At 32.0% G+C, this 25,282-nt stretch overlaps 3 protein-coding genes and 1 pseudogene across 3 annotated transcripts; 1 reads left to right on the top strand and 3 right to left on the bottom strand.

Annotated features, from left to right (window-relative positions):
- The first annotated feature begins 4,076 nt into the window (after positions 1-4,076).
- On the top strand, positions 4,077-7,349 carry LOC112701872 (receptor-like protein 6; annotated as a pseudogene).
- Positions 7,292-10,877, bottom strand: LOC112701873 (receptor like protein 22). The gene has a single exon (XM_072198943.1). The coding sequence runs from the start codon at positions 10,071-10,073 to the stop codon at positions 7,479-7,481; it is 2,595 nt and encodes an 864-aa protein (XP_072055044.1). The 5' UTR covers positions 10,074-10,877; the 3' UTR covers positions 7,292-7,478.
- A 516-nt stretch (positions 10,878-11,393) lies between these two features.
- Positions 11,394-16,962, bottom strand: LOC112701874 (putative DUF21 domain-containing protein At3g13070, chloroplastic). The gene is made up of 14 exons (XM_025752654.3): positions 15,905-16,962; positions 15,346-15,443; positions 15,154-15,247; positions 14,690-14,767; positions 14,436-14,539; positions 14,067-14,148; positions 13,773-13,912; positions 13,596-13,674; positions 13,423-13,486; positions 12,999-13,090; positions 12,807-12,872; positions 12,483-12,599; positions 12,060-12,233; positions 11,394-11,896 (listed from the first exon to the last, which is right to left on the bottom strand). Exons 1-14 carry the CDS (start codon positions 16,490-16,492, stop codon positions 11,657-11,659), a joined length of 2,016 nt encoding a protein of 671 aa, XP_025608439.1. The 5' UTR covers positions 16,493-16,962; the 3' UTR covers positions 11,394-11,656.
- Positions 16,963-19,575: 2,613 nt separating this feature from the next.
- Positions 19,576-20,727, bottom strand: LOC112703890 (heavy metal-associated isoprenylated plant protein 46). Its single transcript, XM_025755517.3, has 3 exons — positions 20,566-20,727; positions 20,356-20,434; positions 19,576-19,932 (listed from the first exon to the last, which is right to left on the bottom strand). Exons 1-3 carry the CDS (start codon positions 20,569-20,571, stop codon positions 19,790-19,792), a joined length of 228 nt encoding a protein of 75 aa, XP_025611302.1. The 5' UTR covers positions 20,572-20,727; the 3' UTR covers positions 19,576-19,789.
- Positions 20,728-25,282: the final 4,555 nt, after the last annotated feature.

Here is a 25,282-nt window from a genome sequence, read left to right on the forward strand (position 1 = left end):
TTTGATTTGGCAAACGCAGAAGTGATTTTGATGTCAAACCCAAGTTTGCCAGAAGCAATAATTTCTAGCTTCTGCGTTTCACTAACGGGCTTTTAGCCATTTACATTAAACATCTATCTTTTCTTTACCAATTTTATCCTTCGGACATGTTATTGTATTATTTATGGAATTTTTATTATTTCTCTTTATATGAACTCTCTTTTTCTATTATTTATTATTTTTATTTTTTTGTTAAATTTTTATTTGACATTATACACTCTTATAATTGTGATTTTTGTATATTATATTTATTATTATCCTTTCATAATATAATTTATTGATCACATTAGGTAAAGTTTAATTAAACAAAAAAATTACCCATAAATAATAATAATAGTAAAAAACTATAGGTACTAAAAAAGAGTACTAAAAGAACTAAAGATATACTATATAAAATATCATCAAGAACTTTTAGATTTGTTTCCATCTCTACCAGGATAAATATTTAATTTTATTATTTTTAGTATTCTTTTGTATAATTATAATTCTGGTATATACAATTTTTTATTGTAATTTTTTTATAATATAAATTATGATTCCATTAAAAAAAGATAAATTAAATAAAAAATTAATCATAGGTATTAATAAAATTATAAACGTTGGATTCCAAAATAATATTAAGAATTATTGAGAGTATTAAAACAAAAATACGATGTTAAAAAAATACTAAATTAATATTTTCACGTTAATTTTTAAAATTTGAAAAAATATAATATATTTGATTAAATACTCTTATATATATAATTCATATTTCTTATTTTTAATATACAATATATTTTGCTAATTTTTATATGTTATTTTTATTTTAATAAATAAATATTAATTTTATTATAAAATTAATTAATAAAATTATTCAAATATCTAAATTAAAATAACTGGATAATATAAAAAAAATTATTTAAGTTAATGTCTATTTTAGTAATTTTTCATCTAAAAGTGATTTTAAATAGCGTAATCCAAACAATATTTATTTTACTATAATCCATTTTGATATAAAGATAGCCAAACATAAATCACTTCAATACAAATTTATTTTTCATCAAAATCAAGTTTGCAAAATCAATTTTATACAAACTCCTGTTTATAAACTGTAATCCAAACACACACTAAGTTACTTTTCATATGTATAATTGCTTCCACCAAAAATAAGAAAAAAACAACAATAAAAATGTTTTTTTAATCTAAAGGTTACACGTTTCCAATTTAATTTTTTTATTAACTTAATTAAATATATCTTCTATTCTTAATATATAAAAATAAATAGATAAGTTTATCTACATTACTTTTAAGACATCTTTCTTTTTCTACTAATGTCATGTCTGCAACATCGCTTACTTGGCAAAATTTTAGAATCAACTACTCAATTTTTGTCAAATCATCTATTATTTCCAACTCAGCAATAATATATATATATATATATATATATATATATATATATATATATATATATATATATATAACAATACAATAATTACCAACCACAATAATTAGAAATTAATAGTGTCTAACTAAATTTGTAACTTACAAGGACAATAAATCTATATCCCTATATTTATTATATCTTACCGTTGTAAACAATACAATAAATTTATAACTCCAATAACTAATTTATTAATTTCTATAAATAACTCATTCAATGTAATAAATATCCATATTACAAATGTCATAATAATATTATTAATCATAATAAATTTTACGTTACAAATATTCAAATTTCATACTATTTGAACTATTTATACAAGTCTCTTATCACTATTCCTTCAAATAACAACAAATTTAGCATAAAAATTTATTTTCGAACTACACAATATCTCAAACTTACTCAATAGAGATAACTATGTTGAATGTGAAAAGTGTAAGAAGAAAGCATATGAAAAAGGAGATACTTTTGTGGCACATGTAATCAAACACCACAATATCCAATAATAAAATAACAGTAACTCTATATACTTTTCATAATCTCGTCTATCAAATTATTAATTACTAACCTAATACTTATTTTAGGTTTAAAATTCAATTAAAGGTTTCAAATAAAAGTGGTACAACAACGTTTTTACTATTTGATGGCGAAGCAAAAAAATTGTTGGGCACAACTACTCAAATCTAATGGCACTCTAGAAAAGTAATGACATTGAAATACTACTTTTATTGAAAAATTTGTACAAACTCACTTATATTTGAAATCAATGTAAATGATTTTAATCTTAAAAAAATTTCACATACACTATTACCAAGACATTTGTTCCAACAAAAAATACTGAACCTAACACCCATTACAACAAATAAAACAGGTAATACTAAAAAAAATTACTTATTTTAGTTATTTTAGACATTATTTTTATTTTTAATTTAAATTATTCATTGATTATAGGAATCAACTTCGCCAATACTAATATTATCGGACGAAAATCACATATCCATCAAGAGATTAAGGAGAAAGAAAACCATACAAATTCAAGACACATTTTTGGAAGAACATACTTGCAAAGATGGAACAAACAACACAATAGAAAGTGCATATAATTCAACAATTCATAAAGAACATACATTTACAAGAACCTACACAAAAAGAAAAAAGTAATAACTCTAACAACAACCAATAAAAAAAAGGAGGACGAACGCCACATAAGAAGACTAAGTTCATCAACTAAAACAAATACAAAAATCAAACCACTAAATAAAAATGTCATTTTGTACATACAACTCTAATATCCAAATCTTTTGTACTACAAATTATTTTAAATAAAATACTTTTTAAATTTAACTTTAGTTTATACATTTAATTTAATTCTACAAAATATAACAATTTTTAATATTTATTATATATTATCATTAATTTACTGCCCCGCACATCGCGCGAGTCTCATTCTAGTTAGTAGATGATTACTCTATAAGAAAATTTGCATTAAAAGCACATTATTTTTTTATTTTCACCCTTAATTTCATTTCCATCTCTATAGCAAATCTTATGTTACTTTTTCAAAACAAATTGTAACTGAATTATACTATCAATGAATATTTTAAAAACCTCTACTATAAATAATACTCAATTACAATTAGTAATTGACTAATTTCCATGAAAGACCGACGGTTCCTAACAAAAAATAATTGATAAAGCGGCTTTAACTATCTAATTTCCTTTTACACATATTGATTCTTTTCCACAACTAAAATGTGTTCGTTTTGAGAAAATTGATATTTACTCTAATAAATCAATGCCTTAAAAACTAAATTTAAAAGAAAAAAAAAACTATCTAATTATTTGTCTTTTTTTTTTCTAGTTTTTTACGGTATTTTCTAACCTGGTAAGCTAAGGATTAATCTGTCATGATATTGAGCTTTATTTGAATCCTAACACTTATTTAAACGAACTAATAAAGTAACCACTAAATCAACCAACTTAGTTTATTCGTTTTTATTTTGGTGACTGAATATTTGTTTATTCTAGTTTTGATGTATAGTATTATAGCCCATTAGAACTTGTAGTATATTTTGCTTCTTTATGGCGTATTTTTCAGTGAGTATAATTACAAGAAGAAACTTTTAAGAAAATGAGTCAAGTTTCCTTTTTTTTTTGGCTATTTAGTCAAGTTTCTTACTCCATGACCCACAGACCACAGATATCAGTACCGCGGCGGATTAGTCCTTGACCTATCGGGTTGGGGGATACCGTGGGAAACCAAAAAAAAATACAAAGAAACTATACAAGCCTCTCACCAACTATTTTCTCATTTGACTCACTCAAAAGGCTAATCAATATTCTAAATGCTAGGTGAGTCAATCTAAGTTCATCCAAAAATGCCTTGTATCATGGAAATAAAATTATCTTCTCATTTATTTTATTATTATGCATTCTGGATCTCGGGTTATAAGAAAACTAAACTTACATTATGAATTAGTCTTGGACAATGATAGATTGGAACAGTATGAATACTATTGGTAGCTGTAGCTTTTAATCTAGAAATCATGCATTGGCTGGGTATAGGTGCTTGTAATTCCAGTTGAAAATAATATCTATAAATAGATGGATCCTAATTGATGAGTGACATAGCAATACCATTTTCAAGTAAGCCATATATACTTAAAATAAGCAAAAACTTAAATAAAAAATTAATGGGGAATTTGATGTTGTTGGTTCTTAGAGTGGTGGTGTGTGTGCACATGTTTACGATGTTCCATTTTGCACGTTTGTCTTCGCACTCATGCCATTTCGATGAGAGCTCTGCCTTGCTTCACTTTAAGACCCAATTCATTTTTAACACTTCTTTTTTTGAATATAATTATGACTATAACTATGAGTATGATTGTCCCCAGGTTTATTCAAAGATGAGTACGTGGGAGAATGGGACAGATTGCTGCTCGTGGATGGGTGTCATGTGTCATTCTGTGTCTGGTCACGTGATTGGCCTTGATCTCAGTTGCAGTGCAATTGTAGGTAATATCAATCCCAATAACACCCTTTTTCATCTTACTCATCTCCAAACACTCAACCTTGCTTTCAATGGTTTTTATGGTTCTCAATTGCCGTCTCAGTTTGAAAGGCTTGTGAGCCTCAGACACTTGAATTTATCTGGTTGTGGGTTTGAAGGTGATATTCCTTCTCAAATCTCACACCTTTCCAAATTACAATCACTTGATCTCTCTGGGAATTCTCATTTGATGTGGAAAGAAACAACTTGGAAAAGAATGTTGCAAAATGCAACAGCTTTGCGTGAAATTGGATTGGATGATACAGACATGTCTTCCATTAGCATAACACCAAACCCTTTGTCCAATTGGTCTTTCTCTTTCTCTTTGGTTACTCTTAGTCTTGTTTATACGGGAATAAGGGGACACTTGACAAGTCACATTCTCTGTTTACCCAACCTTCATGAGCTCAATCTATATGGAAATGAAAACATTCAAGTCCATGTTTCAAAGTTGAATTGCAGTACTTCTCTTAGTTTTTTGGATCTTTCATGGTGTCAATTCTCAGGATCAAAAATTCCTGCTTCCTTTTCTAACCTTACACATCTAACTTCTTTGTACTTGTCTGGAAATGGATTCAATGGTTCAATCCCATCATTGCTCTCAAAGCTTCAGTATCTCACTCACTTGGACCTTTCAGGGAATGCATTCCCTGGTTCGTTCCCATCATTTCTTTCAAACCTTCCTCATCTTGTTTACTTGGATCTTTCAATCAATAAGCTTAGTGGTCAAATTCCAAATGTGTTTGATAGGCTAGCCAACTTGCAATTCCTTCGCCTTTCATATAATAATTTCCAAAGGAAGTTGCCATCCTCATTATTTGCCTTAACTCAACTCTCTTCCTTGGATTGTTCTTATAATGAAATTGAGGGACCACTACCTGACAAAGTAGCCTTTTTAAATCTCACTCAATTATCCTTACAAGGCAACTTATTAAATGGGACAATTTCTGAGTGGGCCTTATCCCTCAAGTCTTTGAGATATTTGGATCTATCAAACAATCGATTCAGAGGACACATAAGTGAGACTACATCTTATTCCTTGGACCATTTAGACTTGTGCAACAATGAGCTCCAAGGAAACCTTCCAGAATCCATTTTCCATATTGTCAACCTTACTTATTTGTGCTTGTCTTCAGATAACTGGAGCGGTATCGTCCACTTCCCACTCTTCTCTAAGCTTCAAAACTTGGAGTATCTTTTTCTTTCAGGTTTTAATTCATTATTGCTAAAATCTGAAACAAGTGTTAATCACACTTTCTCCAATTTGAGGGAACTGCAGTTGCTTTCTAGCAATATTACTGGTTGGTTGGAATTCTCAGGAAAATTTCCAAATTTAGATTATCTTGAATTGTACAACAATAGTCTTCAAGAAAAAGTGCCTAAATGGATACATGGTATGGATTCATTAAGATATTTGAATCTCTCACACAACAATTTTACATCGATGGATCATTTTCCATGGTATCGACTTGAAGACCTTGATCTTAGTTTCAACTCGATGGCTGATGACATTTCTTCCTTCTTTTGTAATGCAACCTTCCTGAGTGTTATTAACTTGTCCCACAACAAATTCAGGGGAATATTCCCTCGGTGCCTTGCCAATAGCTCATTCCTTAGAGATTTGGATCTACAAATGAACAAACTTCATGGAATTTTGCCAGATACCTTTCAGCATCTTAATACACTGAATCTCAATGGCAACCAGTTCGAAGGTCTATTACCGAAATCATTGTCCAAATGCTCAAGACTTGTGGATTTGAATCTCGGTAATAATCAATTTGAGGATACATTTCCGAATTGGCTTCAGAATCTATCAGATTTGGAAATACTGGTCTTACGAGGCAATAAGTTGTACGGTCAGATTGCAAATTTGAAATCTGAAAAGATATTTCCAAGTTTGATTATTTTTGACATATCATGCAATAACTTAAGCGGCTCATTACCAAAAGCATACATACAAAATTTTCGAGCCATGAAGATTGTTGATGATGTGCAAAGCCCTTTTTTTATATTGAACCAGATCGGGGCACAGCAGAATATGACATTTCTATGGTTGCTACAATTAAAAGAGTCAGTCTTACTTTTACGAAAATTCCAAATGCCTTTGTAATTATCGATTTGTCAGAAAACAAATTTGAAGGAGAGATTCCAGATGTTATTGGAGAGCTTCATAGACTCAAAAGCCTCAACCTTTCATATAACAACCTCATTGGTCCTATTCCCCCCTCTTTGGGAAATTTGACAAATCTTGAATCATTGGACCTCTCCTCAAATATGCTTGATGGGAATATTCCTGCTGAATTGACCAATTTGAACTCTCTTGAAGTACTTAATCTTTCCAACAACCAACTTGAAGGATCAATACCTCAAGGAAAACAGTTTGATACATTTTCAAATGATTCTTATGAGGGAAACATGGGGTTGTGTGGATTTCCATTGTCAATTCAATGCAACAATGTCCCTTTGCAACAATGTCCATCTTCTGAGGCTGAAGACAAATTTGAATTTGGTTGGAAACCAGTGGCAATAGGTTATGCATGTGGAATGGTACTTGGAATAGGATTGGGATATTGTGTTTTCTCAATTGGAAAGCCTCAATGGCTAGTGGTCCTCTTTGGAGGTAAAAGGACCAAAAGGAGGAGCCGTGGAAACCGCCGGCGTGCAAGAACAACTCTGTTTCAGCTTTTTCTTGTAATGTAAATGTGTAATAAGTTTATGTCTTGTGTTGTTGTGTTTTTCATGTTTTTATTTGATATTTAAAATAAGTACTTGTTCTATAGTTGTAAGAAATGTTGCGAGTGAATTCTGTTTTCAAAGTATATGTATTGTTTACAAAAGGTATGCTATTGTGACAAAGTATTTGAGATGTGAAGCACTAGAAAATATAAATATTACAATGCAACCAAACATGCAAAAAGAACTTGACAGTGTTCCATGATCCCAAGAAGTATGCAACAAGACATGCTTCTGTTATGTCATATATCCATTAATTTGTTCTTGTACGGCTTTGTTTGGATCACCTCCAAAGATTGTGACAAGCCATTGAGGCTTTCCAATTGAGAAAACACAGCATCCCAATCCTATTCCAAACACAGTTCCACATCCATATCCTATTGCCACTGGCTCCCAACCAAATCCAAATTTCTCTTCAGCTTGATTGGTTGGAGAGGATAAAGGTTCTTCTTCAAGGATCTTGTTGCATTGTATTGACAATGGAAATCCACATAACCCCATGTTCCCTTGGTAGGAATTCTCTTGAAATGTATCGAAATGTCTTCCTCGAGGTATTTGTCCTACAAGATGGTTGCTGGAAAGATTCAAGAATCCAAGAAAGTTTAGATTGGTCAATTCATTTGGGATCCGTCCTGTGAGCATATTCGATGAGAGGTCCAATGATTCAAGTTCTGTCAAATATCCCATGGATTGAGGAATAGAACCAATGAGTTTGTTATGGGAAAGGTTGAGTGCTATGAGTGCATGAAGCTCTCCAATAATATTTGGAATCTCTCCTTCAAATTTGTTCTCTGACAAATCAATATATACAAAGATGGTTGGAATTTTTGTGTAAGCCCTGCTGACCCCTTTAACTGTTGCTATCAATGAGTTAGCATACTCTGGTTGAGTTTCATAACTTATTGCAGAGTAAAAGCGACTATTCATGTAACTCAAAACACTTCCCACTTCAGCATGAACAACATTCTTCATGGCTTGGAAATTCTCAATGAAGTCTTTTGGCAACAGGCCACTAAAATTGTTGCCTGATGCATCAAAGATAATTAAACTTGGAAATGGATGCTTGGTTGTCAAGTTATTACCAACAGGACCATAAAACTTATTGCCTCTTAAGACCAACACTTTCAAAGATGTCAAATTCTGAAGCCAGTAGGGAAAGGTATCCTCTATTCGATTGTTACCAAGAATTAAAACCTCCAGCTCTGTGCAGTTGGACAAAGATTTAGGCAAGTGGCCTTCTACTTGATTTCCATACAGATTCAAAGTTTTGAGGTTGCTGTTCATGGAAAACGTATCTGGCAAAGTGCCATAGAGTTTGTTCATCCGTAGATCCAAAACTTCAAGATATGATAAGTTGGAAAGGCATTGTGGAATTGTTCCTGTGAAATAGTTGTTGGACAAGTCCACAACCTCAAGAGAACTTATATTGCATAAGATGGATGAAATTTCATTGTTCATCAAGTTAGAACTAAGATCAAGGTATTGCAGGCCATGCCATGAGAATTTTTCTATTGATGTCAATTGGTTTGTTGAGAGGTTCAAATGATATAAAGAATCCAAATCATGTATCCATTTGGCCACTTTACCTTGGAGATTGTTATTGGATAAATCAAGTATGAGCAACCTCGGAAATTTTCCTGAGAACTTTGGAAAGTCAAGTATGGTGTTGGAAAATAAGTGCAACATTTTCAAATTGGAGAAAGTGTAATTGGCATTGACATCAGATTTTAGTGATATTGATTCATAGCCTGAAAGAGTAAGAGACCTCAAGTTCTGAAGTTTGGAGAAGAGTGGAAAATTGACAAAACCACCATGGTTATCTGATGACAAACACAATTCAGTGAGGTTCACAAGGTCGAAAATCGACTTTGGAATATCTCCATGAATTTTGTTGCCGCATAAATTTAAGTACAGCAAGGAATAAGATGAGATTGCACTTAGATTTCCTGTGAATTGGTTACTTGAAAGGTCTAAATGTTTCAAAAGCGGCAAAGATAAACACCAAGAAGGAATTGTCCCATTTAACAAGTTGTCATCCAGATATAATTCAGTCAGGTTTGAAAAACCTGCTATTTGATTAGGTAAGGGCCCTTCAAATTTATTAGAAGAAAAATCCAAGATGGAAAGTTGAGTCAATGTAAACAATGAGAATGGCAACTTTCCCTGTATTTTGTTTTTCCCAAGATTGAGAGTTTGCAGTTTATTTAGCCCACCAAATATATCTGGAAGTTGACCACTTAGTTCATTGTAAGAAAGATCCAAGACAACAAGATCTTGAAGCTTCCAAAGAGATGAAGGGATTGAACCATTGAGTTCATTGGATGAAAGGTCTAAATGAGTGAGAAGCTCTAGCTTTGAAAAAGATGCTGGGACTGCACCAGTTAGATTATTGTTTGAAAGATCCAAGTAAGTGAGATGTTGAAGGTTTGAAAATGAGGATGGGATCGAGCCGAAGATACTATTAGATGAAAGGTCCAAGTGAGTGAGATGTTGAAGGTTTGAAAGTGAAGAGGGAATTGAACCATTAAGGCCACATTCAAACAAAGTCAAAGAAGTGAGATATGTGAGATTAGAGATAGATGAAGGGATCATTGATCCTTGGAAATCACAAAATGAAAGATCCAAAATACTAACAGAAGCATTGCAATTCAATCTAGAAACATGGACTTGAAGGTATGTGTTTCCATATAGATGCAGCTCTTTTAGATTGGGCAAACAAAGAATATCACTTGTCAAATACCCCGTTATATTTGTGTTACTAAGACCAAGAGTAACCGAAGAGGAAGACCAGTTTGTGATTAAAGACAAAGAACTTAGACTGATTGAAGACATATCTGTATAATCTAGAAAGATCTCTCTTAAAGCTGTTGCATTTTGCAGCAGCCTCTTCCAAGTGGTTTCTTTCCATGTTAGATTTAAGTTACCTGAGAGATCTAATGAGACTAATTTGGAAAGATATGAGATTTCAGAAGGAATATCACCTTCAAAAGAACACCAAGACAAGTTCAAGTGTGTAAGATTCACAAACCCGCCAAACTGAGATGGTAATAGAGGACCATAGAAACCATTCTGAGCAAGGTTGATCTTTTGGAGATGAGTAAGATGGAAAAGACTACTTGTAGAATTGATTTTACCTTCAAGCCCATGTCAGCTGAGGTCGAGACCAATCACGTGACCGGACGTGGATTCACACGTGACACCAGGCCACGAACAGCAATCTGTTCCATTTTCCCATCCATCAACTTTTAGCGAGTTCTTGAGTTGAAGCAAGGCAGAGTTTTGATCAGGATGGCATAAAGGCGGAGACAAGGACGAAGACGAAGAGAAAGAAGTGAAGAACAGATGTAGACACAAAATGATTTGAAATTGCAGCAACAAAAGAGACCCCATGGCCTGATATTGATTTGGTTCAAAAAAAACTGGTTTACTTGGGACTGAAGAAAAGAGGCAAGAATGATATGATGGTAAACAATAAGCAACTAACGAGGATTTATAGCCAACTAAGATGCAATGCAATCCAATTAACTAATCTTAAGTACATCATTTCTACTCTAAACTAAAACAATTTATATATGATCATAGTTTTACTGCTGCACAGCTAGCTCTGCAATATGAACACCAAATAGTTGTTGGATTTGGATACCAAAAAGTAAAACGACAAAGAAATAATAATGACATAAGACTATATTATATAGCAACCTAGGCGGGGAGATCCACAGTTCCACACGGAAACAAAGACCTTTTTATTAAAGGAAGATAAACTTTGACTCAAGTCTCAATGAGCATTTTGTTATTCATATTAAAATATTGATATTCAAGCACGTTTTGTTCTCTCTATTCAATATAGTTCTAGTGATAGTTTTAGATACTTTGCTATATTTTAGTTGCACAATTTTGGGATGTTAAGATTAACTCATTTTTTTAATACTAATATGAAAAGTGATATACTCCACCGTTTATGCGAAATTATTTAATATATAAAAATTGTCAAAAACAAATTTCTTGATTAGCGGATTAAAAAAATAAAACTTTTCATAAATAAATTCGATGGGTAAGTTTGCACATGAAACTAATTCATGAAAATTTTCACCTGAGTTTTCTTTTGGAGGTACATTGACATTAAATGTGCAAACAAATGATAAGGGAGTTAAGTAGAAGAAGATCAATCCCTCATTATCATGATGAATCATCACACCCATGATTTCAAAACTTGCAAAAAAGGGCTAATCTCAATTGAGTTACAACGCTTATTGGTGTAAACACCCCCATTCCCTTTTGAACAAAATTATGAATGTGTTCACATTATTGATTCTCATTTTCAATATGTACCTTCCCATCTTACATGGTGTTGCAAAAATGGCACCAAAACATGCCAAATAGATCTAAAGAAAAACAAAAAATGAAAAGAGTGAACCTTAATCTCTGTCAGAATTTTCCTGATCATCTATATACTCACTAGAAATCTCGTGCTGCGGTCTCTTCGCAAATGCATCTCCATCGTAGTCTGCATCGTCCGAGTCCTCACCATTATTCCATTTTCTCTTCACAATTTTAGGGACAAAATGAGTTACTTCTTTGGCCTCCAACATCTCATCCTCACCATTTATCCTTTCGAACCGAACAGCGCTCACTTTTCTGGCATTTCCAGCTAGTATCTGCAGCAAAATACAAAATAGTTGCAAAATAGACCTACCGGGTGAAAAAAATTTCTATAGTTTTGCAGTATCATTTAACTTGCTTATTTCCACACACACTAAATTCAATAAACACAAGCTAAGATTTTGAGTGAGAATTTTCAGGCAGCAACAAATTGATTACCTCGAGTTTAAAAATCTGATTCTTCTCTTTCGAGTCCTGGTTGTCAGACTTGGTCTCCTCATTATCATCATCTTCATCTTCTCGTTCAAGAGACACTTTGATCGATTCACCTGTCCTTGGGATGTATCCAAATGTTTCGCATACAAAGCCTGACACTGTCTCGTATTGGTGACCCTGAAATAGTAGCAGCAACTTATATATATTAAGAGACCTGAAATTCTAGAACAGATTTACCATACTGCTAATAAGCACATTTAAGCTTTAGTCACCAAAAAATAATAGTTTAAGCTTTTAAAAGAATTGGTTCATACCAATTATATTCTAAGTTCTAATGTGAAATCCCCAAACTACTTAATCTTTTGTTTTAGACCTATTAACAAGTTGAGATGCTGAGGATAAATATGTAAAACAAAAGTAAAGAACCTCTGGCATCTTGATGTTCAAATCTTCAGAGAGCTGATCAATAGATGTGTTCGCATCAACGTCAAATACACCCTCAGCTCGCATTACTATGTAACCAGTTTTTTTCTGAATCTCCTCCTGTAGAATCGCCCCGAAAGTACATAAAGAATTTTTCTTATGGTAAATCAGCATGTCATCATTAAGCAGCAAAGAGTTGTGGCCATAAAGATTTAAACAAGAACTACGAAAAGTTAAAGGCTAATAATAGCCTACATATAATGTCGAGAAATGCGTAATAAGCCACTAATATCTGAATCAAGTGCAGTGACTTATACTAAGCCTTACCTTTGAGTCATTTTCATCAAAGATTTCACCAACAATTTCCTCAACAACATCTTCAAGAGTTACAATCTGTAAATAGAAATATATATATATAGATTCCGTAAGTATCACAAGGTGAAGACTTCTAGAACTTATATGCAGATTACAGAGAGTATGTATTGGGGTTGGCTGGATTCGGGAGTTGTGTGCACATACCCCCACAGTTCCGCCATACTCATTAAGTACAACAGCCATGTGAACCTTCCTGATTCGAAACTCTCTAAGAAGATTCCAAACGGACATTGAATCTGAAAATACCAGTAACAACTAATAAGAATGTATTCGCCAAACACTCTAAATCAATAAAACAGATATAAGTGTGTTGCTATCAAGCATAACCCAATAGCTTCAAAAATCCACAAATTGACTGATTTACACTAAGGATGAGATTTACATCTCAACTACCATTTTCATAACACTCAAATGTTTATAGAACAAAGTCATAATATATTTCAAATGAACTACTGAATTTAAAAGGTAAAGACTGTTCAAAATTAAATCATATGATTAAACCTACTGAACTTGTTTGTGTCTATCACCTCTAGTATATTTTGTGCGAACACAAGATAGAATAAGTTACCGGGTACGAAATATGCAGGTTTGTGAGCCATATCTCCAACTGTAGTACTTTCTAGCAAATCGCCCTTCAAAACCAAACAGATTATAATTCTGCAAACTATGAGATTGGGGGATAAAATTAATAGGCAAAGCACTTATAATTAACAATAAGTAAGAGAAAGAAAATCTCCCAACCTTCTTAACATAATCCAACAGATCCATTGCATATGCTATTCCCGTTATATTATCAACACGTTGCTCAAAAACAGGTACCCTATTAAAAATATCATGATCCAGTTACCACATTGGAAACAAAACTCTTCGTAGTTTGAACTATCATTGCAAATTTGAAGGCCGAGAATAATTAAATACCTCGAGTACTGATGTGTGACCCACAAATGATGAAAATCTACAAGGCTTAAACTTCCATCAATTGCAACAACATCAACAAGTGGCGTCATAACCTCTCTCACATGTGTGTCTTTTATTTCCAATACATTTTCAATCATATCCTGTAATTATATATATATATATATATATATATATATATATATATATATATATATATTGGAGATATACTCATCATATAAATGGGAAAAGACTGAATTTTGAGGGGGGAAAAATGGACCAAAGTGCAATTAGAATATTAAACCCAAAATCCATTACCTGTTCCTCTTCCTCTATTGCCCCACTTAATTCTGCACCCCTTAGCATCAATTTTAGTTCCTCTTCAGTTACATAAGGCTCACTGGTAAAGTAAACAATGATGGTTTAGTCTATTGTCGACAATGATTGCTCCAACAAGTGTGGATGCCGTTTCAGAAATATCATAATTTCCAGATTAAAAGTCAATCTTAAGAATGGAGTTATCATGGAGTATAGATGCAAATAAAAGAACACCATTCCTGTGACGAAGGGACTAAAATTTTGCATACAAACTAAGATTAGATGTCACGAAACTTCATAAAGACGTAAAGAAGTAATAGATACAATATGATAAGAAAAGATTAATTCCTAGATATCTTTCAAGCAGACCTTCTTCCTTTTAAGCCGAGCATTTTCAGCATCCCCATTGAAAGATAAGTAACAACTCTCCCCACAGGATACAATACCAAGGAAAGCCATGCCACTGGCCTGACCTAAAGACATTATAATCAATATTTGTTATAGAAAGAATTTGAAAAGAAGCATGTAAACAGAAAACATGCAAAATAAACACAAATGCTTAAATCAGGAACATTTCTGCTCACAAAGATTATAGAAGAAAGGGCAACAAATTTACAACATACCACAAACCGAGCCACCTCTGTGGCATTATGCACTGCTATACTTTTTGGAGTGATTTCAGTGAGAAGCAAAATTGCAACCTTGTTTAGTTACAAAGGAAACAAAAAAAAAAAAAGAAACAATGAGATGTTATGAGGGAAAAAGAGCGCAAAAAAAAGGTGCATTTACAGATATTATACTTAGAAAGAAGTAAGAGGAAACATGAATAAGAGACTGTTTTTGAATATAGCATCCAATCCTTTACAGAAAGAAGTTTTTTCCTTTGATTTTTATAGAATTTTGAAAAATTAGTTTGTCATCAACAGTTAACTAGTTTAAAGTACAGTGAGTAGACACAATGAAAGAATGCACCCGGAGGATATGAGTTTCCTATTATCAGATCTATGCATAAAAACCATTTAAGCTCGTTTGGAATCCGTGGACAGATTCCTCAAACATTGAAGAAAGAATAAATAAATAAACATACAGTCATCACTCCTGTTGCTGCACTGACACCAGCTTCCCCAAACATTGCTGTTGCAGCATCTGTAACCAAGGCAGTTGCCGCAATATTCACAACACTGAGTACAACATAATAGCCTAACATTAAAAATATATCATAATTAAGATTAAAGAAAATGGATATTTATCACTACTAAGAACAATGAGGGGGAAATACGTTGTGCCGATAAGTATTGTTGTAAGAAACCGAGTAACATCACTCCGAAGCAATCTGAAGACACCATTTTCTGACTCTTTTTCAGCCAATTCACGAACCTTAGATATTGTCATCAACAATGATCAGACTTCAAAGCTCAAACGACAAGCAGAAACAGTGTTCAAAAGGAATAAAAAATCTTATGATAAAAAAAGGCATTCACATAAAAAGAACTATATGCCCTCTTAAGACAGTTAAGAGGCACTGTTATATTCATTCATAAACTATACAGCCAAACCAGTAATACAATCAAATGTTGAATTTTGATAGACTTTAACTAGCATTCTACTCCAATGGCTTCCAAGTTACTTAAGCTCCACTTTGCCTCCTACCTTTGTGGCCTTAGGTTTTTGACATTGGCACAAAGAGATGCATATAAAGTAATGTATACCTAATATTGTGTTCTTGTGTCAAATCTTGCCAAACATGTAGCTCAATAACTTCTAGAACCATATATTGCATAAATGAAAACCAAATAAATCATAATGTGAGAAGCAAACAGATAGAGAAGGGAACATACCTTCCAAGGCCAAAGTGTAGTAATTGAAGTCTCTGCCATAGAGAAGAATGCTGAGAGCCCCAAAAGGATTGCTAATATCAACCCCTGCTCCTTAAATATACGAAGAACCTGCAAGACCTTAGGCCAAGTGTTCCTAAGCAAGAGTATGCTCTGTCCAAAAACACCATAACCAGCATTCACTACACCTTCGACGGCGGAAACTCGCGGGCATCCAAACACCAAAACCCCACAAACTGCTGCAGCCAGAATCACCCCACTCTTCATCAATCCCTTTACAAAATTCAAATTCACTTTGGAAACAGCATTTTTCTCTTGAAAACAGTCATTGCCACTACTTGCCAAACACCTCAAGCTAGCTCTACCAAACAACCTTCTATCATCTTTCGTATAACTAGAAACCATAAAAACGCTTCCAAAACTACAAGGGTCAAAACAATTTGACACCAAGGGACAAGAAGGGTATCTATCTTTTGTGGAAACAACTCTCATTGGAACTCTCTTTGTGCGATTGTAGTGTGCAATATAAGGTAATCTAGAACAGCCGGTGAGGAAGACTTTGTGACCGAGAACCAATGATTCAAGTGCCATCCCCAAACAAATTTCATAACAAAAATAAAAACTTAAGAACACCCCACAAATCAAAATCAAATCTTGATGCCAAATAACTTGAAAAACTACCCAAATGAATCAAAACAAATATATCTAATTTGTTATGATATGCAACCAAAAAAGAGGTTATGTTATGCAACAACCTAGAACAATTGGGAAAAATAACAGCGAATAAGAACAGAACAGAACAGAACAGAACAGAAAACACAATATAAAGGAAAAAAATTTCTCCTTTCTTTGAATGTTGGGGTTCTATTGGAAGTAAATTGTGGAATTTGAAGAATGGGGGTGTGAAATTAGGGTTCGAAAGTATGAGAATTGAGGTTTTAATCAAAGTTGGGAGCTTTGTCTTTGTTAGCTGAGTTCGTTCGCCACAGCAAGTGGCAGCTTTGGTTGGTGGACTTCGGAAGCTGATTCTGCTGATTTTAGTTTTTTCCATTTTAAAAAAAAAAAAATTTATTTTTTAGTAGAGATTTTTTAAATAATGAAAAATTGAAATAACACTTGATTTGAAATTATGTATGGAAAAATTAATTTTCTTATATAGTAAACAACTAATTATCTTTTAGTATATTATTATGTTAATAAATAATTAACATGGAAATATTCTTTGGACAAAAAAATAAAACTGAAAATATTTATATTATTATTTAATAATATAATATAGTATCATCAAATTATTAAAAATACTATATTTTTAAGCATGATTTTAAGACTAACAAATGTGATAATATATATATAAAATATTATGTGCACATCAAAAATTAATTATTATGTATTTATATAAATATATATATATGTTATTTAATTTATTTTTAATGTATTTTTTTATATTTTAGTATATTTTTATATAAATAATTAATTAAGTGACTAAATAGCTGATTTTTCATGATAATCAAGAGTGATAAACTTTATTTCTCCACTATTATACTTGAAAGCAATGCGATCATATATGATAAATGATTTAAGAGTAGCAACTCAATTAAAATCTTTTTTGGAGTACTAAATATTATCTTATAAAAAGTACTTATATCATGTTATTATTACATATAAAGATTACTTTTAATTTATGGTATCAATTTTTATAGGCCAATTTTATGATACTTATGATTTGGTATCTAAATTTTGCCTAATTTACCTTTTGTAGTAAATTTTGATTTTTTAAAAATTATTTATTATTATATTTTTTAAATTAAATATTATTTTTTTAACTTTTTTTAGTAAATAGACAACATCTTTTAGGCACCATAGCATTCACCATTTTTATATTGAATTAAGAAACAACAAAGACGAGTTGAACTGCAGCTATAACAGAATATGCCCATGCCATTCAATATATAGTTCTTAGAAATTTGGAGAGGATGGTGACGCTTTTTGTTTCTGTTATTGGGCTTCCAATGATTGTTTCAAACAATGGTAACTCTCATATTTGTATTTTAATATTAAAAGAATTTTAATAATGACTCCCAGATTTATTTCAACATAAATGGGATTCTTCAACTTGTGCGCTATAAAATTTGACTTTCAAATTTTTCTATTTCTTCAAATTTAAGAGTCGGATTTATTACTTAAAATTAAAAACAATAAATTTATATAAAAAAGTACACCAGTTATTTATGATAATGAATTACACATAATCTTTTTCTATATAAAAAAAATTAGTCACATGGTGAGTAGTGACCATATACAAATAGACCAAGTATCCGACTACTTCTATACGATTGGGGCGGATAATTAACCGGTGCAGTGCAAGACTAGATCTTGGACAGACTAAAAGCGAGATCGAGTGTAGAAAATACATATCTCCATATATATAATTTTAGTATATAATATATCTAATGAGATAATATTCAATTTGGTTTTTAAATTTAGATATAAGTTTCAATTTAGTTCTTAAAGTTTCAATTGTCTCTATTTAGTTCTCAAATTTAGTGAATATAACTTATATTAGTCATTGAAATAATTTTCAACGTACAAATGTTAACGGAACACTGTCGTGAGCACTCAAATAACCCAAAAACAACATCCTAAATGATGTTTATTAAAATTTTAGCTAACAAAATAAGTAATAGGATGCCGTTTTTTAACTATTTAAATATCAAAACCAAAACTGCATTATTTTACAAGTTTTAACGTAATATGTGATAGTTTACAACAGCGCTCTATTAACGTTTTTATGCTAAAAGTGGTCTCAGGGACTAATATGAGGCACGTTTATAAACTTTCGGAGACTAAATAGAGGCAATTGAAATTTCAGGGACTAAATTGAGATTCACGTGTAAGTTCAGGAACCAAATTGAGTATTATCTCTATATCTAATATAGGTAAAAAAAATTAATAAAAATACTAAAAATATTGTTTAATATTGTATTATTTTTAAGTTTTTAATTTAATTTATATTATATATATAATTATGGTTACATAAATTTTAAAAGTTAATTTTATTTATTAATTTTTAATAATTAATAAGAACATGTAACGATGAGATAAATTAGGATATAAATTTTTACTATTCACGAATAGGAGTAGGACGAAACGAATTCTATACAAACCGTTAAAGTATAAGATAGGGTTAGATTGGACAAAAATAAGCTCTTATCCGGCTCATTATATTTTTTTATGGAAGTAAAAGTAATGATATACTTTAATATAATAATTTTTTGTAATTTTTAAAATTATGAAATGTACATAAATTGGAGGATCCCGATTTCTATACCTCAAATTTTTTAATTTATTTTAATACAAATCGAACGGTTCAATTTTTACTTGTCTAATTAAAGGATTCCACATTTAAAAATAACATCCAAAAGTCCACATTTCAAAAAAACACGTTACCAATCCAATATAAAAAACAAAAAAATTCTTTTGTTGCCACAAGTAATAAAAATGCATTTTCATATATCTTGGTTTTTTGGAAAAAAAAAATTGTAACATTACTTGAAAAGTTTATTTCATGCTTTCATATTTCTTGTTCAATCTCACATCTGTTATGTCTGTTTTTACAACAATTTAAATGAATGTGAAAAAAAAAAAACAGATCACCCTTTTAATAAACCTATATATATATGAACGTACGTAACATTAGACGATATACATTTCATGTTGTTACAATATTACACTTCACACTTTAGAATCTAAGCTCACAGCTATATCAATTATTGGAAGAAGAAGATGAAAATATCATAAATGAACAAAATAATATAAGATATAGAATGAAGCCACTACTTAAGGTTGGCAATGAAGTTGAGATTATACTACTACCAGACATAGATGAGTCTAATCAAGCTTGGACACATTAACTAGTTTAGCAAACTTAAGCTTGTTCCTCAAATCTTGTGTCACTTGAGCTGCATCAACTCCTTCTCCTATAATCTCCACTCGATCTTTACCATCTCTTATAAACTTAACTGCCGTCACACCTATGTATCATACAGATCAACATATTCAATACTTTAGTTAATTATATACACTTTATTCATCTCAGGCATATGAAGATTATATAATTGAAATTTAAATATATATTAGAATAAATGACTATTTGTACTCATAAAAGATGAAAACGCTGAAATATGTACCAACACTAAATCGAAACTAAATTTGTACTTATGCAAGATGTCTTCCGCATGACAAAAGTACCATGTCTTTGGAAGGTTGGAGCACTCGGTACTTTTGTCACACGGAAGGCATCTTGCGTGGGTACAAATTTAGTTTCGATTTAGTATAGGTACATATATCAGATTTTCATCTTTCATGGGTACAAATAATCATTTATTCATTTATTAAATAACACATATATATATATATATATATATATATATATATATATATGTTGTATGTGATACCTTCTGCAGTGGTGCATATGGTCAAGACCTTCTTCTTGCATTTGGTACAGTTTAATGGCACTTCAATCACAATCTTTTGCTGCAAACCATATATATATGTATATTCACCATCAAAAGAGAAATTTTTTTCTAGAATTGAAATAGTAGGGGAAACAAAAGAAAAAGAAATTCAATGAAACGATAATTAATTTAAGAGATTCCGTTAATTACCTTCATATTATATGTCCTCGAGATTGAACTAAGTTACAAAATGATGATAATTGAACCAAGATTCTTGTTGATTAGATGAGAAGAATGAGCCATGATTGTACCCTTATATATAGAGAAGCATTTGAATAACTTGTTGGCAAAAACGTACACTTAATAATTTTACAAATGATTTTGACTTCAACAAATTTAAGGAACGTTAATTAGGATCCAGATTTTATGGATTCAACGCGCTTCTCTCATGTATCATGCATATACCATGCATTCACTTTCTATTCAAAAAGAAGAAAGAAAATGAAAAGTCAATGTGATTTGAGTCAACTCATACTGGCTCACATGTGTGTATGCACTGTGACTGATAATAATAAAAGAAATGAATAATGTTATACCACAATTTTTAATATATTCCTTCAATTTGGTACACTCTAAATAGAAATGTCAAACACACATTTAAAAAAAGAAAGCATGTAGTTAGTACGTAATTCACGTAATTATCAAGTGAATTCGTTTTGACATAGTTAATATTTAATTAATAAGATTCTTTCCTATGTAATAGCAGATTTACTTTGAAAATCTCAAGTTGCAGTGTTTAGCTTCAGGAGTTATCCACTTATTCTAGAGTGTTCTCGTATATGCATCGTTTTAACTAAAGAAAAGTACGAAGAGTGAATGGAATATTTGTACGATATGTACAATGGAGGTTTAGAGAGTATTAGAGATATAACTATTAGTGTTATTTTTTTTTTCTTTTGGGATGCGAGATATCATAACATGGTATTAGAGTTCTAGATCCGAAAGGTCAAGAGTTTGATTCTTGGTGAATCCCAAAATTAGTTTAAACTTTTGGGATAAATGGTTTTTTAGTATTCAGATGTTTATTTTAGATAGTATAAATGATATTCATTTTGTAACTCAATAGCCTATTGTACACATTGTACAAATAGTCTATTAGCTTTCTAGCAGGACTCTAACTAATTTTGGTTGGTTGAACAGTTAACTCATTTGTTCGTTTAATTAAGTGTCGAATGTTATAAATTCTGATAATTTATTAACCAATAATAAAATATTAGATAAAACTCAAATCTACAAAAAAAATAATTTTTAATTTATTGAATTAAGAAATACTGTAGTCAACAAAAAAAAAATATGTATAATTTTTTATGTGTTTTTTCTATATAATGATACATAAAAAAAGTGATGCAAAAATATTATTTTTCTGTTTAAATTATCAGAAAATGATAAGGTTTTGCATTATTTTTTGGGGTGACGTTGTTGCTTAGTTCATATTAAATGAATTGACGATGTCATCATTAACCGATTCTTACGCCATGAAAGCATGCATGATAACAGTTATAAACTTATAATATATACTTCTCTACATTTATATATTATTCATTCAAATTAGAAGAGGTCACAACTATATATATATATATATATATAATGTAAAAAAGATGTATATATTCTCTTAAGTCCGTAATAATAATAATAATAATAATAATAATAATAATAATAATAATAATAATAATAATAATAATAATAATAATAATAATAATAATAATAATAATAATAGAGCAGTTAGTAATCAAAATATATGCTAGCTTAAGATTTGTATAAGACAAAAAAAAAAAAAAAAAAAACACAGAACACCGTTTTAGGTGGTCTGCAATTCTGCATAACAATTGATGATGCTAAAGTATGTTGTCAAACTTTAGTTTAATAATTTGGCCACATGCATTGTTGCTAATATAACCATCGAATCATATATAATTACTATAATAATAGCATACATGCATAGTGATCTTTATCAGATTATGTTCACATTCTTTCTTGTATATATTTGTCAATTTTTCTCTTCTTCCAAAATTATTATAGATTAAATATTTTTTCAATCAAATAATACTTTTTCATATAGTTAAATTTTTTTAAATAAAACTAACTTAATTGAACCATGACAAGACCTAATTCAGGGTTTTTATATTGATTTAATAACAATTTTGAACAATATTTTTATCAATTTTTACCAACTTTTATTTATGATTGTGTTTAATAAAAATATCTTTATGAATATATTTAATAAAAATATTATTTTTTATATTTGTGTCTAATAAAAATATTTTTATATATATATTTTTTAGATATATCTTCTTATACATATATTTAAAATATAATAATTAATTATTATTAATAATAAATTAACAGATAATATATTGGATGTTATATTTGTATTATTAATGATAAATAATATAGCATTTAAACTAAAATGACTACGACGGGTTTTGGTTGACCTTTGAAATGATGAATTTTTTATATGTTCACACTGTATAATAAATTATTAAGATATAGTGTATAACTGTATATAACTACTATATCAGGAAGCGGAAGCCCAAGAGTAATAAGAAAGAAAGAACAAGTCACGTGATCTTACTATTTTATGCTCCTTTATTTTAAATTTCTATCATTATTATTATTCTAATTTGTCATAAAAATAAACTCAAAACCTAAATTTTTTTTTAATTCGTTAGTTAACAAGTCATGAATTCTAACACATACTTTTCTCATATATAATTATTGATTATTATTGGAAAGGCTGAGTAGTGAATCATTCAAAATTTGGTGTGTTATTATACATAATTTCTAAAGATAATACGAAATTTGCATTAGGAACAGCTTTTCATGATATTTATTATAAACCTTTGTAACCAATATATACAAATAACTAACACAAATCTGCCATACATATGTAAACGTTGAATACCGTGAAATTTACTGTTAGATTTAACGTTAATTATTAGTGACAGATTTATTAACAAATTTGGCATTATATATATATATATATATATATATATATATATATATATATATATTGTTACGGCCCAGTCCAAGTGACTTGCGGGGCAACTCGATTCGGTGACGACCCGACCCGAACGACCGGATGCAAACGGATCACAGCGCGATCCGGACACGCGTCCCTGACAGCTTCCCGCTACAGCTGTGAGGAAGCTTCGAGGAAGGTGGGTATGTCCTCGTAGGGCCCACCTCTGACACGATATAAATAGGGAAGGACCTGCCCTTCCCTCGAGGTACGTCACCTTTTCACCTAATATTTCTCCGCCTGCGCACTAACTGACTAGATCGTCGGAGTGTCTTTGCAGGTGGCACCCCCCTTTTTTCTCTCACGACAAGTGCTCGACTTCACGGCAAACCGGAGCCCGACACAACCGCGATTGAGGAATCCTCGCTCCCATTAATCATCACCCGACCAGTCCGGAAACCTCTAACCAGACGTTTGGAGGTGCCGGGATCATCCTGGAAAGCCCGGTTGGAGTTGTATACGAGCAGTCGTTCAGATTTGAATTTCCCATCTCGAACAACCAAGCTGAATATGAAGCCCTTATAGGGGGCTTAACCCTAGCAGCGGAAGTCGGAGCAAGAAGACTGAAAATATGCAGCGATTCCCAAGTCGTCACCTCCCAGGTAAACGGGAGCTACCAAGCCAAAGACTCGTTGTTACAAAAGTACTTGGAAAAAGTTAAAAGCTTGAGCCAAAAGTTTGAAGAGGTCACGATCCACCACGTACCTAGAGAAAGGAACACACGGGCAGACCTCCTATCGAAGTTGGCCAGCACGAAGCCGGGAGAAGGCAACCGGTCTCTCATTCAAGGTATGACAAGTGAACCAGCGGTCACACTGCACGTGTCAAGCCTAGGTTCTTCATGGCTAGACTCCATCACCAACTTTCTAGAACACGGCAAGCTCCCTGACGACGAAAAGGACGCGGCAAAATTAAGAAGGGAAGCAGCCAAATACGCCGTCATCCAAGGACAGCTGTTCAGGAAAGGGCTCAACCAGCCCCTACTGAAGTGCCTACACCCCGACCAAACGGACTACGTCCTCAGGGAAGTCCATGAAGGCTGCTGCGGACACCACATCGGAGGCAAGGCCCTAGCAAGAAAATTAATCCGAGCCGGATACTATTGGCCGTCAATGATGGCGGACTCCAAGGAGTTTGTCAAAAAATGTGTGAAGTGTCAACAGAACGCCAATTTCGCCAGGGCGCCAGCCTCCGAGTTAAGCTTGCTAATGACCTCCCGGCCATTTTCTCAATGGGGAGTCGACCTCTTAGGGCCCTTCCCAGTCGGCCCTGGACAAGTCAAGTACCTCATAGTCGCAATCGACTACTACACCAAATGGATAGAGGCCGAACCACTAGCTAGCATATCCTCGTCCAACTGCAAGAAATTCATGTGGAGGCAGGTGATAACACGATTTGGGATACCAGAAGTCGTCATCTCAGACAACGGCACGCAATTTACTGACAAAAAGTTCACGGAATTCCTTAACGGCCTGGGTATAAGACAAAGGTTCTCTTCGGTAGAACACCCCCAGACAAACGGGCAGGTGGAGTCTGCCAACAAGATCATCCTTTCAGGACTGAAGAAGAGGTTGGATAATAGAAAGGGTGCTTGGGCCGACGAACTAGCCTCGGTTCTCTGGTCCTACCGAACAACTGAACAATCCTCCACTAAGGAAACCCCCTTCCGGCTAACGTATGGGGTGGACGCAGTAATACCCGTAGAGATCGGTGAACCGAGCCCGCAGTTACTTTTGAAAGGAGTAGAGGAAACCGTGGAAAAGGACCTGATAGATGAAGCCAGAGAAATGGCTCATTTGACAGAAACAGCGCTAAAACAAAGAATGGCTCTGCGCTACAACACCAAAG

This window comes from Arachis hypogaea, chromosome 7 (assembly GCF_003086295.3).
Source record: "Arachis hypogaea cultivar Tifrunner chromosome 7, arahy.Tifrunner.gnm2.J5K5, whole genome shotgun sequence".
Taxonomy (NCBI): Eukaryota; Viridiplantae; Streptophyta; class Magnoliopsida; order Fabales; family Fabaceae; genus Arachis; species Arachis hypogaea.

Coding starts and splice junctions, on each gene's coding strand:
- LOC112701874 (XM_025752654.3), bottom strand. CDS start 16,492: ATGGCACTTGAATCATTGGTTCTCGGTCACAAAGTCTTCCTCACCGGC. Junction 14,540..14,689: donor CAGAGGTGGCTCGGTTTGTG/GTATGTTGTAAA, acceptor TAATGTCTTTAG/GTCAGGCCAGTGGCATGGCT. Junction 12,234..12,482: donor TGAACATCAAGATGCCAGAG/GTTCTTTACTTT, acceptor CTACTATTTCAG/GGTCACCAATACGAGACAGT.
- LOC112703890 (XM_025755517.3), bottom strand. Junction 19,933..20,355: donor CATATGCACCACTGCAGAAG/GTATCACATACA, acceptor TATGATACATAG/GTGTGACGGCAGTTAAGTTT.
- LOC112701873 (XM_072198943.1), bottom strand. CDS start 10,073: ATGTCTTCAATCAGTCTAAGTTCTTTGTCTTTAATCACAAACTGGTCT.